This window comes from Saimiri boliviensis, chromosome 6, assembly GCF_048565385.1.
Source record: "Saimiri boliviensis isolate mSaiBol1 chromosome 6, mSaiBol1.pri, whole genome shotgun sequence".
NCBI classification, from domain to species: Eukaryota; Metazoa; Chordata; class Mammalia; order Primates; family Cebidae; genus Saimiri; species Saimiri boliviensis.
In genome coordinates this window covers 23423390-23439389 of record NC_133454.1, presented here as the reverse complement: position 1 = coordinate 23439389, position 16000 = coordinate 23423390, and the positions used below count along the sequence as shown (strand labels likewise).

The following is a 16000-nucleotide window of genomic DNA, read 5'->3' as shown; positions in this document are numbered from 1 at the left end:
TTCCCTCAGGTGCTCTGTATCAGGGAGACGGGAGTTTTATCTATAAGCCCCTGACTAGGGCTGTTCCCTTTCTTTCAGAGATGCCCTGCCTAGAGAGGAGGAATCTAGAGAGGCAGTCTGGCTACAGCAGCTTTGCCGAGCTGTGGTGGGCTCTGTGCAGTTCAAAATTCCTGGCAGCTTTGTTTACACTGCAAGAGGAAAACCACTTACTCAACCCTCACTAATGGAAGATGAGCCTCTCCCCACCAAGCTTGAGCTTCCCAGGTCAACTTCAGACTGCTGTGCTGGACACAAGAATTTCAAGCCAGTGGATCATAGCTTGCTGAGCTCCATGGGGGTGGGATCCCCTAAGCTAGACCACTTGGCTCCCTGGCTTCAGCCCCCTTTCCAGGGCAGTGAAAGGTTCTGCCTTACTGGTCTTCCAGGTGCTACTGGGATATGAAAAAACTCCAGCAGCTAGCTTGGTGTCTGCCCCAATAGCTGTCCTGTTTTGTGCTTGAAACCCAGGGCCCTGGTGGCATAGGCATCTGAGGGAATCTCCCTGTCTGCAGGCTATGAAGCCCATGGAAAAAGCATAGTATTGGGGCTTGAATGTACTATTCCTCACAGCACAGTCCCTCACAGCATAGTCCCTCATGGCTTCCCTTGGCTAGGGGAGGGAGTTCCCCAACCCCTTGCACTTCTCAGGTGAGGTGACGCCCCACCCTGCTTCAGCTTCCCTCCGTGGGCTGCACCCACTGTCTAACCAGTCCCAATGAGATAAGCTGGGTATCTCAGTTGGAAATGCAGAAATCACCCGCCTTCTGCATTAATCTCACTGGGAGCTACAGACTGGAGCTATTCCTATTCAGTCATCTTGCCGTGCTTTCCCGCCCCAGTATCTTTCTCAAATTCTTCCTATTAGAGTCATTACATGTAAACCAGGCATTATTCACTGAGAGTTTATGTCCTCACTCCTTGAAGTGAGATATGGCCATGTGACTTAAGTTCTAGTCAACAGAAATCAAGTAATATTAGAGTGTACAACTTTTGGGACGTGTCTAAAAAACTGCAGGGTGAAGATGATACCTTTCTCTTCCTGTTTCCTTTTCTCCAAAGGCTGGAATACAGGGGGGATAATAGATTTTGGATTGTTAAACACAGGTTGCTTGATGTAGAAGATGGAAACACAAGAAAGAATGAGCCTAGGCCAGTGCTGGTGGTTCACGCCTGTAATCCCAACACTTTGGAAAGCTGAGGTAAAAGGATTGCTTGAGCTCAGGAGTTTGAGACCAGCCTAGGCAACATGGTGAAACGTCGACTCTACCAAAAAATGCCAAAAAAATTAGCCAGGCACAGTGGCATATGCTTGTGATCCCAGCTACTTGGGAGGCTTAAGTAGGAGAATCACTTGAGCACAGGAGGCTATAGTTACAGTGAGCTGAGATTATAGCACTGCACTCTAGCCTGGGTGACAGGGCAAGACCCTGTCTCAAAAAAAAAAAAAAAAGAATGAGCAAGCCTAGATCCCTCACGGTCATCTCAGCCCGGTCTGCCTATGAGAAAGAATTAAACTTTGTTCCTGTTTTAGCCACTGTTATTTTGCCTTTTGGTCACTCATCCTAATATTTAAAATTAAAAAACTAAAAACAGGTTCTTTGTAACTATTTCTGTTGTGTACTAATGATCAATCGAGTCAATAATATAAAGAGCTCTTTTAAAAAATATGCTCAAACCACAATCTAATCCAAATATAAACAGACCATAAAACCATATGTAAATGTAGGGGCCAACAGTGTAAGAATATCAAACCTAGTAACGAACACTAAAATTCAGAACAGTCAAGCTGAGTGTAACAGCACTAATTCTGTCAGATGAAGGAATGATTACCTTACCTGATAGTGAATTCCAGCAGCTCCTGGGCTCCCTGAGGGTCCAGGTGCTGAAGACTATACACTCTTTCAAGGCTCTGCTGCAGAAACTGCTGGGAAGGATCCTCTTGAGATATGATGCTGGGAGAAACAGCTGATGACACTAGTTTTCTACCTGGTAACTAAGCAAACACAGTGGGATTATGGAGCCATTAAGTTTGGTGGCTCAGTGTTTGGTAACACACACACATAAAAGCACATCAAAAATGTGAGCCAAACAAAACAAAGGGAAAAATGGCTAGGAGGTTCTATAAATAACCTTTCTCCCCTTCCTCAGCTACATTGGGAGTTAAAGAGAAAGAGAGAAAATGCAAACGTAATCTACCCAATACAGCCACAGCTACCAGGAGAAAAAGAAAACAGAATGGGATAGTATTTTCTATTGCTAACTGAAAATAAATGGGCCAACCATAGGAATGAGACTAAAAATTAATCTGTCATTAATCTTTAAAACATTCTCTTATCTTTCATTTGAGGAAGGGTAATGATTTATTCCCAAATAAGTTTAGCATACAATTTTTTTCATGAGAATAATTTATAATTTAATTTTTGACCTAGCCCTTCAGATATACTTATTCTTACTGTTAAAAGTGGTTTATCTTTTAAGACAAATGGGAAGGAGAGAGCAAAGAGTATTTCACTTTTCATTTTGTATCTACTTTTTTTTTGAGACGGAGTCTCACTTTGTCACCCAGGCTGGAGTGCAGTGGCGCAATCTCGGCTCACTGCAACCACTTCCTCCCTGGTTTAAGCAATTCTCCTGCCTCAATCTCCCGAGCAGCTGGGACTGCAGGTGCCCGCCACCATGCCTGGGTAACTTTTGTATTTTTAGTAGAAACGAGATTTCACAATGTTGGATAGGCTGGTCACGAACTCCTGACCTCAGGTGATCCGCCCACCTTGGCCTCCCAAAGTGCGGGGATTATGGGCGTAAGCCACTGCACCCGGCCTCATTTTGTATCTGCTATAAAGTTTAAATTTTCTAACTATATATATTCCTCTAAGTAAACACATATTACTCTAAATAAAGTCATTTGGAGTCACCCAAGCAAGGATGAGTTAATACAAATAGAGAGATTAGAAAATCTCTCTATTTGTAGCATTCACTCAGTGTTTGTGATTGTTGTTATGATCCCTTTTTAAATTTTCTTCTATACATCTCTAGGTTCTAAAAATAGTAACGGTTTTGTTTTTAAAAAACTAAACACTTGTTGAGAATCATGGCTTTATGTAATTGTTAAAATATAACAATTTAAATTCTTGATCTAAAATATAACATTCCAGATTCCTTTCTCCTTGCCTAGTATCAGTAACCAGGGACAGTAAAAAAGTGAATCGTCTTAAAAGGTAAAGGACACAAAAGCAAAAGTATGAAACAATGGCAGAGAGCCCAAGAGAGAAAGAGAATGAACAAACAAGTTTTCAGAGAATATATGAATTGCTGTCCACTACTTAAAAGAATAATGAAAAATAAAAAATAATGAAAAAGCATGAAAAATAAAAAGCCAAAAACAAGCTGCATAATGTGGTATGTATACCCAGCTATTTGGGAGGCTGAGGCACAAGGATGGCTTAGGTCCATGATTTGAGACAAGCCTGGGCAAAATAGTGAGACCCCCATCTTAAGGGAAAACAAGAGTAAAAACACCCCCTATCCCATGCAAAACAAAAACAAGGACAACTGATGTTTTCAACATACCCTCAAGGCAGGAACAAGATGAGAAAGACTGTCTCGGAGATAGGCATAGTGCCTGAAGGTGTGGTCCGAGAACAATGCTGGCATTGTTGGACAGGTTTTAGCAGCATTGAAAATAAGTACCAAAACTGCAATATCTGATAGATCAGTGGGTTAAGTAAACTTGGAAGTATAAAAGGTTGCCCAGAATCTGGTATTCTCACTTTCAACCTCTAAAATCTCCATCAAGAGACTATGATTTTCTAATAATCAAAGAAATGCAAATATAAACAACGAAATACATTTCCCTACCCAACACAACCCCCAATTACCAAAGGTTTTTAAAAATGCCAGAATGCTGCCAAGAATACAAAAAAATAGAAACAATTTTGCCTATGAAGTAGGCAACTATATTGCCTATCAAAGTACATACTGGCCGAATGCGGTGCCTCATACCTGTAATCCCAGCACTTTGGGAGGCTGAGGTGGGCAGATCACCTGAGGTCAGGAGTTCAAGACCAGCCTGGTCAACATGGTGAAACCCCGTCTCTACTAAAAATACAAAAATTAGCCAGGTATGATGACAGGCGCCTATAATCCCAGCTACATGGGAGGCTGAGGCAGAATCATTTGAACCTGAGGCAGAGTTTACAGTGGGCTGGGATGGTGCCACTTCACTCTAGCCCAAGCAACAGAGCCAGACTCCATTTCAAATATATATATATACATATCAGCACAATCATTTTGGAAAATTTGGTACCAGACAGTAAGAGTCTTACACATGCTGAGTAATTCCACATCACAAAATCTAAGTAAACAGCCTAATATCAAAGAATCATTAGCAGTTACAGTAGCCCCCCTTATCCTTGGGGGGAAATGGTCCAAGACCCCAAATGGATGCCTGAAACTGCAGACAGTACTGAATCCGACAGCCATCAATTGGAACATGATGGCAGGTTTCTATTCCAGTCTTCCACCTACATATTTAATGCCTTTTCCATCTTAACTAAGAACTTATCAAGCATTGTGGGCATAACTTTTGCAGTTTGAGGTGCAACAGTAAAACAAGCAAAAAATTTATTTTCCTTGTTGACAATTTCACAGATAGAAAATTTGTCTTATCATATGTAAATCTTAACAATCTCAACATACAATTTTCTTATTAACTCAAGAACTTTCATTTTTTCACTTCAAGGAAGATCTTCATGGCTTTTTCATTGGCATATCTGAATTACCAGCATCACTACTATTGCACTTTGGGGCCATTACAAAATCAAATCTGATAGCCGAGACAGCCACAGAGTGACTAATGGACAGTTAGCATATGCAGTATAAGTTCAATGGACAAGGAGATGATTCACATCCTGAGTGGGATGGAAAAGGATGCTGTTCAATTTCATTACACTTCTCAGAATGGCATGCAATTTGGAGCTTATTAATTGCTTACTTCGGGAATTTTCCATTTATTATTTTCAGGCCACAGTTGACTGCAAGTAACTAAAACTGCAGAAAGTGAACAGCAGGTAAGGGGGGACTATTGCAATCAGAAATAACCTAAATGTCCAAAAACAGGAGAATGATTTTATATATATATATATATATATATATATATACACACACACACACACATATATCTTTATACATACATAATTTTTAATGATTATATATTATGCCATTATGTAGGTAAAACACAGCTGTATAATCATTAAAAATTGTTATTTATAAGCTGGATGTGGAAGCTGATGTCTATAATCCCAGCATCTTTGAGAGGCTGGGGCAGGAGGATCGTTTGAATCCAGGAGTTCAAGACCAGCCTGGGCAATAAAGTGGGAACTCATCTCTACAAAAAAATTAGCTGGGTGTCGTGGCTCATGCCTGTAGTCCCAACTACTTGGGGGGCTGAGGAGGGAGGATAACTTGAGCTCAGAAGGTCAAGACTACAGTAAGCAATGATGATTGCACCACTGCACTCCAGCATGAATGACAGAGACTTTGTCACCAAAAAATATATATACATATATATATATGAAATTTATAATTTTGTACCATATTTTTTCTTTTTCTTTAATAGATTTTGGTTACATGAATATCATTTTTCATAGTAAGCGAAAAGAACAGGTTCTAAAATACACAGAAGATATGATAGCAACTATTATCCAAAAGTTGTCAATGAAATGTATTATATTAAAAAATAAAAGCAACAAAATTCCAACTCAAGATTTTTTTTTAAAAGGAGAAGAAAATACTCCAAAATATTAACACTAGGTTAATGTTAAATATGAAATTTCTTCTATGTTTTTGGATTTTCTTTCTATATATAATAATTTTATACTGAAAGGAAAATCAGAAATTAAAAGAAACATGTCTTCCAACAATCTTCCATGCTTCCCTATGGCAGTGCCTTTTATCTGTCTACCCAGCAACCATCCTTCCCTTTTTCTTTAGCAACAGAATACAAATTTTATTCTGGAGATCCTCTGATTTCCTGCCTAGAACCTGGACATGATGATTGGAGCACTAACAACAATCTTGGACAACTAACAATGGCAGAACAGAAAAACAGAAGGAGCTTAGATCACCGAGAATAATATGGAGCTGTCACACCAGCTTGCTTACCTCTAGACTACTCTTACATTGGAGAAAAGTTAAAATCTTAATTTTCCTAAGGTAAATGTGGGAGCAAGCTCTGACAGCCAAAAGTAAGTAGCAAATAAAACAATCCTCCAACTATCCCAAAAAATATCTTAACAAAATAGGCTTCCAAGAATGTTTTAATTTTTGTTTTCAATGTAAAGGGCCTTCAGATTTCAGAGCATTTCAATATGTCCTCTGAGTTAGTAGTAAGACCTACCCTACAAGCACATCTCTGATGGGCTGAATTTCAAATAGCTAGACTATACCATTAGAGGTAAGATCAGAATGTGTCTTTCTTAAACGCAAATGTGAAGTCTGGCATTGCTTAGTATATCAATTACACAGATCTTTAAATTCAAAAATTCCCCAAAAGCCCTATAAAAATAAACAAACAGAATTAAGGGAGGTTAAGGGAGAGGAAGGATGGTTAAAGGGAGAGACTTGTTAAAGCTTGCAAAATTACAGTGAGACGGGAGGCCTAAGTTCTAGGCTCTATAGCACTGTAGGATGACTACAGTTAGCAATAATAAATAGTTTCAAAGAGCTAGACAGAGGATACTGAATGTTTCCAATACAAAGAAACGATAAATGTTTGAGAGGATGGATATGCTAACTACCCTGATCTGAACAGTATACCTATGTATCAAAATATCAATATGTAACCCATAACCCATAAATATGTACAATTATGTGTCAATTAAAAAAATAAAATAATTCAAATTTTAAAAGGAGTATTAAGGGAGACTATAATGGTCACCTGACTACAATAGCCAGTTACATGGCTGATCTCTGTGTTTCAATAACTACTCTTAAACTTCACCAAGGATCTGCCCACAGAGCAAAAAGAACCCTAGGAGAGTGTGGATGCACTGATGTAAATGTATCCCCATTACTGGAAAACAATCCAATCGCATGGCATGCTGTACAGGCTATCAAAAACCCACTGAACTTGTTTCAGAGGCAAAGTAGTCATGGAGCCTAGCTCAGCCATCACCTCTCTCAGGATAAAGATCGAACTAAACATTGTACAAGACATTAGGAAGAGTGCACAGGCTTTAAAACCACAGATTTTTTTTTTCTGGCTTGGAATCCCAAATCTGATGCTTAGAGTTACTTAACACTCTGAGCCTCAGTTTCCTCATCTGTAAACTGAGAATAATACCACCTTCCAGAGTTGTTTGGAAGATGAGAGAGAAATTGCACAATGCACTTATAGTTGGCCCTCCATCTCTGGGTTTTCCAACCATGAATTCAACACATTGCAGATAGAAAATATTTTTTTTTAAATGCTTGCAACTGTACAGAATATGTACAGGCTTTTTTTGGTCATTATTCCCTGAATAATGCAACAACTATTTACACAGCATTTACAATGTGTTAGGCATCATAAGTAATCTAGAGATAACTTAAAGTATATGGGAGGATGTGAGAAAGTTATATTCCATACACCATTTTATATGAGGCATTTAAACATCCATGCATTTTGGTATCTAAGAGAGGTCCTGGAACTAATTCCCAACGGATATAAAGAGATGACTATAAGCAGTATGTGAAATAGTAGGTGCTAAATAAATGTCGAAAAGAAAACTCAGACCAAGGCTGGACACGGTGGCTCATGCCTGTAATTCCAGGACTTTGGGAGGTCAAGGCAGGCAGATCACCTGAGGTTAGGAGTTTGATACCAGCCTGGCCAAAATGGTGATACCCTGTCTCTACTAAAAATACAAAAATTAGCCAGGCCGAGTAGCAGGTGCCTGTAATCCCAGCTACTCAGGAGGCTGAGGTAGGAGAAATGCTTGAACCTGGGAGGCAGAGGTTGCAGTGAGCCGAGATCGGGCCATTGCACTCTAGCCTAAGCAACAGAGTAAGACTGTCTCCAAAAAAAAAAAGAAAAGAAAACTCACACCACCCCAGCTACACTGCAGAAGGAGATGCCAAAGCTGTCTGTCAACACATCGGGGCCCACCCTAAGCACAGAGGATACAAGCTGGATCATCCATGTCTGGTTCAGCTGTGTCAAAAAATGGGTGGGTGCTCAGAAGCTCTGGCACCAAGGGGAGCACCAGGGTTGGATGCCGACTTCCCAGAAACTTCAAGCACCTGAAACAAACAAATAAGAATGCACATCAAATTACAACAAATTAGTAAGTCCTATGAAAGTACTAGGAACTGGAATCAGAAAACCTGAACTAGAAATGTAAATTTTTGATCATATACTTTAGCTAACTCTATGACTTCAGATATGTCACCCAATTATTCTGGAACTCAGTTAATTCATCTTAAAAGTTTGGTTATTAGGCCGGGCATGGTAGTTCACGCCTGTAATCCCAGCAATTTGGGAGGTCAAGGTGGGTGGATCACGAGGTCAAAAGATCGAGACAATCCTGGCCAACATGGTGAAACCCCGTCTCTACTAAAAAATACAAAAATTAGCTGGGTGTGGTGGCGCACACCTGTAGTCCCAGCTATTCGGGGAGGCTGAGGCAGGAGAATTTCTTGAACCTGGGAGGCGAGGTTGCAGTGAGCCAAGATCGCACCACTGCACTCCAGCCTGGTACCTGGTGACAGAGCAAGACTCCGTCTCAAAAAAAAAAAAAAAAAAAAAAAAACTGGTTATTATAAAGATAAAAGAACTGGAAGGCCAGGCACCTGTAATCCTAGCTAACTGGGAGGCTGAGGCAGCAGAATTGCTTGAACCAGGAGTCAGAAATTGCAGTAAGCCAAGATGGTGTCACTGCACTCCAGCCTGGAAACAGAGTGAGACTCTGTCTCAAAAAAAAAAAAAAAAAAGAACTGGTTATTTAACCAACAGCCATTTTCCCCCATCTTTCTTCCTGAGAGAGCCCTGATTTTACTCAGGTATCAGGCAGGCAGCAAAGTGCTCAGAAAAGGCAAATCCAGTGCATCAGCTGAACCACTATTGGTCTAAACCCATAAAGGCAATTCCATTCCCATTTTCCAGTGACTGGTTTGCTGGTAGGCAAGTAAGCCAATTCTAGTAAATGGAGCATGAAAGTATGTTGGCTGGTGAGCTTCTCAGGGATGGTTTTGCAAATCAAAAGAGCAATGCATGAAAGGGAATGACCCTTCCTTTCTGTCCTGAGATACTATCTTATGAGGCAGCCATCTTACAACTATGAGAAGCCAAGGGAACTGCAGAGAAACCAAAAAGGGCCCTGATAACCTGCTGAATGACCAATCCTGAAACCAATCTTCTGATTTATTTTTATGAAAAAAACTTAGACCAATTGGGTAAGATATTTTTAATCAGACTGTCTTTTTTACTTGTGGGCAAAAGCATTCTAATTGATATCTTGGGTGAAGTTCTGAAATCAGAGATCTGTCTGAAACTGAGTAGCCTTAGGCAAGTAAATTTTTTCATCTACAAAATGAGATTAAAAGTCATTACTTCAGGCAGGACAAGGTGGCTCACGCCTATAATCCCAGCACTTTGGGAGACCAAGGCAGGCAGATCACAGGATCAACAGACCATCCTGGCCAATACAGTGAAACCCCATCTCTACTAAAAATGCAAAAATTAGCTGGATGTGCTGGTGTGCGCCTGTAGTCCCAGCTACTCAGAAGGCTGAGGCAGGAGAATCTCTTGAACCCAAGAGAAGAAAGTTGTAGTGAGCCAAGATAGTGCCACTGCACTCCAGCCAGGAGACAGAGCCAGACTGTCTCAAAAAAAAAAAAAAAAAAAAAAACCACACAAAGTCATTACTTCAGACTTGCTACAACCATTAAATGAGATAACCAACATAAAGTACTTAGCAAAGTGTCTGTCATATAGTAAGAACTCAATGTTAGCTATTATAACTACATAAGGGTCCTTTATAAACTATAAGGAACTAATACAAGCAAAGTAATTATATATTTTTATTATTTTTTATTTATTATTATTTTTTTTGGAGACAGAATTTTGCTTTGTTGCCCAGGCTGGAATGCAATAATATCATCTCAGCTCACTGCAACCTCTGCCTCCCAGGTTCAAGTGATTCTCCTACCTAGGCCTCCTGAGTGGCTGGGATCATAGGCCTGTGCCACCACACCCAGCAGAGTTTTGCATTTATAGTAGAGATGAGATTTTACCATGTTGGCCAGGCTGGTCTTGAACTTGTGACCACAGGCAATCCACCTGCCCCAGCCTCCCAAAGTGCTAGGATTACAGGCATGAGCCACTGCGCCCGATCTTATTATTTTTTATTTGTTAAGTTCTGGTTTAGAAGGTGTACTTTGGGAGGCCAAGGCGGGTGGATCACTTGAGGTCAAGAGTTCGAAACCAGCCTGGCTAACATGGTAAACCCTCATCTCTACTAAAAATACAAAAATTAGCTGGGGATGGTGGCAGGCGCCTATAATCCCAGCTACTCAGGATTCTCCTACTGAAGCAGGAGAATCACTTGAACCCAGGAAGCGGAGGTTGCAGTGAGCTGAGATCACACCCACTGCACTCCAGCCTGGGCAACAGAGCAAGACTCTGCCTTTAAAAAAAAAAAAACAAAAAACAAAAAAAGTCACAGAACCTATTTCCTTCTCTGAAGAATTTAAAAAAAAAAGAGGGGAACTAAATTGAAACCATACATATCTTAATTCTGTCCTCGTGGAGTTTATAATTCAGCTGAGGCAAAAATGACCAGCACTACAAGGTATGAACTATCAAACAAATGACATTCTACTTCTTCATGTCAAAGGTAGAAGAGATCAATATGATCAGAGAAATATTCACATAGGGGGATCCAAGATGGCCGATTAGGAGCAGCTCAGGATTGCAGCTCCCAGTGAGAGCGTGTAGAGTGAATGGACATCACATTTCCAAACGGATTTTTATTGCCCAAAGACCAGGAGATTCCCAGGTGGAGGAGCCCCACGGGTCGCCAGTGTGGCTGTTTTGGCCGGGGCGGCAGGTCTCCGCACAAAATACAAAGGTCTGGTGCCTTTTATTTGGTGATTGGAGCGCCTGGGAGACAGAGTTGCCCATTCAACTGATAAAAAGGGGACTGAAACAGGGAGCCAGGCCAGGAGATTCCCAGGCAAAAAAGCACCATGAATCTCCGCGCCACTGTTTCAGCCGGTGTTGTGGGTCGCTGCATGGGAAATCACAAAGATCCCAGTGACTATTCAACAGATGACTAAAACGCCTGGGAGACACAGTCGCCCATTCAACCAATAGAAAGGGGACTGAAACAGGGAGCCAGGCCAGAAGATTCCCAGGAAAAAAAGCGCCACAAGCCCCCAGAGTGACTGTTTCAGCTGGCTCAGTGGGTCTCTGCACAAAATCTCACACAAATCCGGGTGCCTATTCAACTGGTGACTGGAAGGCCTGGGAGACAGAGTCGCCCATTCAACTGAAAAAAAAGGGGACTGAAACAGGGAGCCAGGCCAGGAGATTCCCCGGCAAAAAAGCGCCACGAGTCTCCAGCAGCTGTTTCGGCCGGCGCAACAGGTCTACGAACAAGAAATCACACAAATCTGGGTGCTATTTCAACTGGTGACTGGGATGCCTGGGAGACAGAAACACCAATTCTACTGAAAAAAAAAAAAAAAAAAAGGGGGGGTCTGAGACACGGAGCCAGGTAATCAGGCTCAGCCGTTCCCACCCCCACAAAAAACAGTAATCTGAAATGCTCTGGATTGAGAGTTTCAAAGCAAAAACAGCTGAACCCGGAACAGTCCAACTCTATAGGGGAGGGGCGTCTGCCATTAGTGAGGCAGTCCACCACTACCGAGGTAGTCCACCATTGATGAGGCAGTCCACCATTACAGAGAGAGTCTGCTATTACAGAGGTGGGCTGCCATTACCAAGGCAGTTCTAACTATAACGCTATAAACAGGACTGCAGGGAACTTCACAGGGCAGCTAGGCAGAGCACACAGCAGCTTAGCAAAGCCTCGGCAGGCAGACTGTGACTAGGCTGCCTCCTCGATCGGCAGGGCAGCACTGAAAAAAAAGACAGCAGCACAATAGAAACTTATAAATAAAGCCCTATCTCCCTGTGACAGAGCACCTCAGAAAAAAAAAAAAAAAAAAAAAAAAAGGTGTCTATGAGTTCTGTTGCAGCAGACTTAAACATACCTGCCCAGCAGCTCAGAATGGAACAATGGAGCTCACAGCTGGGCACCTGAGTTCCTATAAAGGACAGAGTGTCTCCTCAAGCAGCTCCCTGACCCTAGTATACCCAAAGAGTCACCATATAAAGGAGAGCTCAGACTGACATCTGGCAAGTATACTTCTGGGACAAAGATAGCAGAAGAAGAAACTGGGAGCAACCCTTACTGTTCTGCAGCCACTGCATGTGATCCCCAGGCAAGCAGGGCCTGGAGTGCACCTCAGCAGTCCTACAGCAGAGGGGCCAGACTGTTAGAAGGAAAACTAAGAAACAGAAAGAAAGAACTTAATCATCAACAAACTGGACCAGCCAATATCATACTGAATGGGCAAAAATTGGAAGCATTCACTTTGAAATCTGGCACTAGGCAAGGATGCCCTCTCTAACCACTCCTATTCAATATAGTATTGGAAGTTCTAGCGAGAGCAATCAGGCAAGAAAAAGAAATAAAGCGTATTGAATTAGGAAAGGAAGAAGTCAAATTGTCACTATTTGCAGATGACATGATTGTATATTTAGAAGATCCCATTGTCTCAGCCCAAAATCTCCTGAAACTGATAAGCAACTTCAGCAAAGTCTCAGGATACAAAATCAACATGCAAAAATCACAAGCATTACTATACACCAATAGAAGACTTAAAGAGAGCCAAATCAAGAACAAACTGCCTTTCATAATTGCTACAAAAAGAATAAAATACCTAGGAATACAACTAACAAAGAATGTAAAGGACCACTTCAAGGAGAACTACAAACCACTGCTCAACGAAATAAGAGAGGACACAAACAGATGGAGAAACATTCCACGCTCATGGTTAGGAAGAATCAATATTGTGAAAATGGCCATACTGCCCAAAGTAATTTACAGATTCAATGCTATCCCCATCAAACTACCAATGACCTTCTTCACAGAACTGGAAAAAAACCAACTTATACTTCATATGGAACCAAAGGAGAGCCTGCATAGTCAAGTCAATTCTAAGCAAAAAGAACAAAGCTGGAGGCATCACACTATCTGACTTCAAATTATACTACAAGGCTACAGTAATCAAAACAGCATGGTACTGGTACCAAAACAGAGATATAGACCAATGGAACAGAACAGAGGCCTCAGAGGCAATGCCACACATCTATAACCATCTGATCTTTGAAAACCTGACAAAAACAAGCAATGGGGAAAGGATTCCCTGTTTAATAATGGTGTTGGGAAAACTGGCTAGCCATGTGCAGAAAGCAGAAACTGGACCCCTTCCTGACACTTTACACTAAAATTAACTCCAGATGGATTAAAGACTTAAACATAAGGCCTAACATCATAAAAACCCTAGATATAGGCAGAACCATTCAGGACATAGGCGTAGGCAAAGACTTCATGACCAAAACACCAAAAGCATTGGCAACAAAAGTCAAAATAGACAAATGGGACCTAATCGAACTCCACAGCTTCTGCACAGCAAAAGAAACAGTCATTAGAGTGAATCGGCAACCAACAGAATGGGAAAAAATTTTTGCAGTCACCCATCTGACAAAGGGCTGATATCCAGAATCTACAAAGAACTAAAACAGATCTACAAGAGAAAAACAAGCCCATTCAAAAGTGGGCGAAGGATATGAACAGACACTTTACAAAAGAAGACATATATGAGGCCAACAAACATGAAAAAATGCTCATCATCACTGGTCATTAGAGAAATGCAAATCAAAACGACACTGAGATACCATCTCATGCCAGTTAGAATGGCAATCATTAAAAAATCTGTAGACCACAGATGCTGGAGAAAATGTGGAGAAATAGGAAAACTTTTTGTTTGTTTGTTTTCTTGAAATAGGAACACTTTTACACTGTCGGTGGGAGTGTAAATTAGTTCAACCTTTGTGGAAGACAGTGTGGTGATTCCTCAAGGACCTAGAAATAGAAATTCCATTTGACCCAGCAATCCCAATACTGGATATATACATACCCAAAGGATTATAAATTGTTCTTTTATAAGGACAATTGCACATGAATGTTCACTGCAGCACTGTTTACAATAGCAAAGACTTGGAACCAACCCAAATGCCCATCGACAATAGACTGGACAGGGAAAATGTGGCATATATACACCATGGAATACTATGCAGCCATAAAAAACGATGAGTTCGTGTCCTTTGTAGGGACATGGATGAACCTGGAAACCATCATTCTCAGCAAACTGACACAAGAAGAGAAAATCAAACACCGCCGTGTTCTTACTCATAGGTGGGTGTTGAACAATGAAAACACATGGACGCAGGGAGGGGAGTATCACACACTGGGGTCTGTTGGGGGGAAACGGGAGGGACAGTGAGGGGTGAGGAGTTGGGGAGGGATAACATGGGAAGAAATGCCAGATACAGTTGATGAGGAGGAAGGCAGCAAACCACACTGCCATGTGTGTAACTATGCAACAATCTTGCATGTTCTTCACATGTACCACAAAACCTAAAATGCAATAAATAAATAAATAATAAAAGAAATAAAAAAGAAATATTCACATAGCAGATGGTCACATAGGAGATTTCACCAGGGATTAGAGAACAGGTAGATCAGCAAAATAGAAAATAAACACTGAAAAATTCATGAGTATATGGGGTATGAAAGTCATCTAATCTAAAGCATGTGATCTTCTTGAGCAAATATGCTTTTCCCAGTCTGATGTTTTTCCTTCTAGGTGGAAAGAACTTGTTTCATTTATTTTCAGGCCGCTCTAAGCACTCTACTAAGTATACCTCAGGGCACACTGCAAAGAAGTAATTTTAGCTTCCAGGTGCCAGTCATTTATTTTGATCTTACTCTATTCATAACTTAGATGAGCACCACAAGTACTATTTTTTTTTTTTTTTTTTGAGACGGAGTTTCGCTCTTGTTACCCAGGCTGGAGTGCAATGGCGCGATCTCGGCTCACCGCAACCTCCGCCTCCTGGGCTCAGGCAATTCTCCTGCCTCAGCCTCCTGAGTAGCTGAGATTATAGGCACACGCCACCATGCCCAGCTAATTTTTTATATTTTTAGTAGAGACGGGGTTTCACCATGTTGACCAGGATGGTCTCGATCTCTCGACCTCGTGATCCACCCGCCTCGGCCTCCCAAAGTGCTGGGATTACAGGCTTGAGCCACCGCGCCCGGCCCGCAAGTACTATTAAATGGGTCACCTTACAGGCCCCTATACATGTGGGCCTCTGTAAAGCTACACTTTAATTCTGGCTTCTTAATACATTAAACTTCTTACTATCTCATCCACCTCCCTATCCACATATTTGCTACCAACTCTCCCTTCTTGGTATTTTAGGGCTAGGTCTGAGCCCAATCCATTTTTAAATCTCTACAGCACCTAACATATTGACTGGGTTATAGCAAATGGTCAGTAAGCATTTATTGAATGAACTAAAGATATATTAACAGACCAAACTATCTCCTTCAGAACTTTCATTTATGTTTATCAACATTTTTAAAAATAGGTCACTCTATTTCTTTACTCTTTTATCACTTTTTTTCTTTCTAAGAGACAAGGTCTTGCTCTGTCACTCAGGCTGGAGTGGACTGGTATCAACATGGTTCACCACAGCCTTTAAATCCTGGGCTCCAGGAATCCTCCTGCCTCAGCCTCCCTAAGTAGCTGGGACTACGGGTATGTACACTGCACTGGGCTAATTTTT

The 16000-nt window shown here is 41.3% G+C and overlaps 1 protein-coding gene across 1 annotated transcript in view; it reads right to left on the bottom strand.

The window, feature by feature from the left end:
* The window catches only part of INTS4 (integrator complex subunit 4), a 135883-nt gene that overhangs the window by 57810 nt on the left and 62073 nt on the right, over positions 1 to 16000 (bottom strand). Inside the window, exons 13-15 of the mRNA XM_003935041.4 lie at positions 8204 to 8319; positions 3610 to 3743; positions 1875 to 2032 (exon numbers count right to left, since the gene is read on the bottom strand). Of these exons, the coding sequence (XP_003935090.1) occupies positions 1875 to 2032; positions 3610 to 3743; positions 8204 to 8319 (408 nt within the window). The remainder of the gene's footprint in view (positions 1 to 1874; positions 2033 to 3609; positions 3744 to 8203; positions 8320 to 16000) is intronic.